Genomic DNA, 3401 nt, shown 5'->3' on the forward strand with positions numbered 1-3401 from the left:
GGACATTGTTACGATTTTAGCACAGTTCTAGGATTTAGGACTAGGATTTGAAGTATGTTTTTAGCATTTTAAGACATGCCCAGGATTTAGTATGTTTCTAGGATTTTAGGGCATTATAATGATTTTAGGATATTCTGGGGTTTTAGCACGTAGGACTGTTGAACATTTTAAAGATTTTAGGACATTTCCAAATGTTAGGTGGTTTCTATGATATTAAGACATTTATATGATTTTAGGGCATTTCTAAATTATTATTATTTTGTAGTACTGATAAAAACAACAACAACAACAACAACAATAATAATAATAATAATAATGATATCTAATTAGCCTGTGTGAAATGCTGAATTAATACAATAACAAAGTCCCAGTGTCTTCAAATGAGTACTTCTTAATAAACAGTATTTTAGATTGCTATGGACGCCTAAAATAGTCAAAATTTCCACGTCATATCAGACTACAAACATAATTGAAGTGTTGAACGGTATTATTCGGTGTATAATAAACTCAACAACACTTTTAAGCGCGCTCAAATAAGAGGTGACGAGTATTTAAAAAAACAATATATCCATGAAAAAGAAATTAGATAAATCAAACGCTTTTATTTTGTAGGCAGCTTATCATTACATCCGGTGCCATTCTTGCTGAATACGGCAGGTAGAGTTCAGTCTGCTGTTAGACGGGAAAAGACGGAGCTACGTTAAAAATGGAGGTAAATAATCATTTTAACAGAAGTGAAATAACACCGGTGAAGGGGGGCAGTGAGCAGGGACTCTGACGGTGAGCTCGCGCTGACAGGGAGCATGACGGGAGTGTTTTCAGCCTGCTGCAGTTAGCTTTGCTCTGCACACTTGTGACTCACGGGGACCAGAGTCCATGCAGGGACATCGGAACTGAAGCTGTAAAATCCTGCTTTTTATAGTTTGGTAATGGTGCACATAAAAGTTTATTGTGCTGCTTCTGTAAACTTTGATTTTACTGTCACTTCTGACCAAATTTAAAGTACTCACATTTAACTTCAGCAAAAATTACCTGTACATATGCGTCGAAGATAAAAGTACTCATTATAGTATGTGTTAATGCCACTATGGGTTGATGGATGGTTAGTACAAGATAGAGGGTAGGACGAGGTAAATTCAGGGTTCCTGTGGTCTTAAAATGGAATTTCCCAAAAAACAAATTTCCTTGACTGGAAAAGTTTTGGAAAAATAAATATACTCAGAAAATTTTGGAGAAGTCGTGGAATTTTGTTTCACAAATTTGTACAATAAAACATGATTTTTACAGTATGTGGCTGTGATAAATTGATAAAACTGTAAATGTAATAAAACTTGTGGTTGGGGATCTTTGAAGATTTAAAAATCAAATGATAATTTCTGTTTTTACAGTTTGTGGCTGTGATGAAAAGTGTATTGTTTTTTTTTAAAGCCATGTTTTCTCACCAAAAAATCACCAACATTATTTAGGTAAAAATAATTCACAATTTTGTTTCTTTGTAAATCAGCAAAAATTTAATAATTAAAAAAAAGGCCTTCATATTTGGAAGGCACGTCTTATTTAAAAATCACTTTTTAAAAAAAAAGAAAAAAATCTTTAAAAATTGCAAAAAATGAAGAAAAAAAATCGCCCACATTTTTTCTGCAAAAAGTTTTCTGGAATTTTTTTACAAAGCTGCGTGTTTCTCTCTCAAAGCCCAAACAGAAGTTGATAAACTCAGTGGACAGCTGTGTGGACGAGGCTCTCTGCGGCCTCGTGAGGGCCAGTGGGGGCCTCTCGCTGCTGAAGGGCCACAGAGTCGTGCTTCGGTCCGACCTCGACAACCTGAGGGGGAAAGTGGCCCTGCTGTCCGGAGGAGGGTCGGGACACGAGCCGGCGCACGGGGGTACAACCTTAATATTGGAAAATGAAGTACTTTAATCATGTCAGGTTGTATTTTTCACATTAACTCCGTGTTGTCTGTGGGCCTGCAGGTTATCTGGGTGCAGGGATGCTGTCAGCAGCTGTAGCAGGGGGAGTGTTTGCTTCTCCACCTCCTGCCAGCATCCTGGCTGCTGTTCTCCGCTTACACCACGCAGGTAATCCACACCAGGAGTGTAACTAAGTACTTTACTCAAGTACTGTACCTAAGTACATATTTGAGGCACTTATAGTTTACTTGAGAATTTTATTTTTATTTTGCTTTATACTTTTAATCCTTTATGCTTACTGAATGCTTTAGGTTTTTGCATAAAAAAACACCAGAAGAGTTTATAAAATAGGATTTTTTGTTGAATAGTTGATTAATCAATCAATTGATCAACAGAAAATCAATCACCGATATTTATGGGTTGTTTTTTTTTTAATTTAAATAATTTTGATTTAGATGAGGGGTTTTTTTCAATAATTTTGACTAATCTGCTTTTTTTGTTTGTTTTTATTTTTTTGTTTTGGTGGTGCTTTTTTTGATTGTTTTTAAATCTCATTTTTTAGTGTTTTCTCTCCGATAATATTGTGTTTTTAAGATTCTGTTTTCTTTTTGTACATTTTAAGTTTTAGGGGTGTTTTTTCTGTTTGTTTTTCTAAAAGATTTTAATGCATTTGGTATTTTTATTGTTAATTCTCCTCAGTTGTTTTTCCTAAAATACATACATACCTTTACTTCAGTAACATTTGCAGGACTTTCACTTGTTTCAGAGTATTTTACAGTGTGGTATCAGTGTTTTTACGTAAAAGATCAGAATACTTCTTCCACCGCTGAGCAGAAGTTTGCATTATTTGGTTTTCTGAGAGCTGGTTGTGAATGTAAATACTTGCACAGTACAATGTGGTGCAAATGTGACTCTGTCAAAGGGAATGACTGTTGCAAAAACACCCTAAATGGCAGACGACTGTGAAAGTTGATTAAATAACATTTTATTGAAGTATATAGTCCCTCCCTCCTCCACAGGAGCGTCCGGAGTCCTTCTCATTGTGAAGAACTACACCGGAGACCGCCTCAACTTTGGTCTGGCTGCAGAGCAGGCCCGTAACCACGGCGTCGCTGTTGACATGGTGATAGTTGCTGAGGACTGCGCCTTCGACCAACCCAGTAAGGCTGGGAGGAGAGGCTTGTGTGGCACCATCTTCATACACAAGGTAAACAACAACGAAAAGAAGAAAAGTAAAAATAAACAAAAGGATAACAATAGTGTTGCTGCTAAAGCATCATTTACTTGTTTATTTATGTCCTGTTTTATTCTCACCTTTTATCTAATCATTTATGAATTTATCTTTTTTATTTTCAAACTTTATTCAACATTTGTTCATTGTCTTTACATGTTTCAGCATTTATTTCTACTTTGTATTTATTTCTTTCTTAATCTGATATTTATATATACCCTTATTTGTTTATGTATTTATTTATTCTATTTATTAGTTTACAC

General features: G+C 35.3%; 1 protein-coding gene across 1 annotated transcript; it reads left to right on the plus strand.

The window, feature by feature from the left end:
* Positions 1-529: 529 nt before the first annotated feature.
* LOC121966230 (triokinase/FMN cyclase-like) lies at positions 530-3114 on the plus strand (the record flags this gene model as incomplete). Its single annotated transcript, XM_042516336.1, has 4 exons — positions 530-712; positions 1693-1882; positions 1971-2075; positions 2927-3114. Coding segments are annotated over exons 1-4 (489 nt in total), but the record flags the coding sequence as incomplete, so codon positions are not given.
* Between the last annotated feature and the right edge of the window lie 287 nt (positions 3115-3401).

This window comes from Plectropomus leopardus, unplaced genomic scaffold (genome assembly GCF_008729295.1).
Source record: "Plectropomus leopardus isolate mb unplaced genomic scaffold, YSFRI_Pleo_2.0 unplaced_scaffold23635, whole genome shotgun sequence".
Lineage (NCBI taxonomy): Eukaryota > Metazoa > Chordata > Actinopteri > Perciformes > Serranidae > Plectropomus > Plectropomus leopardus.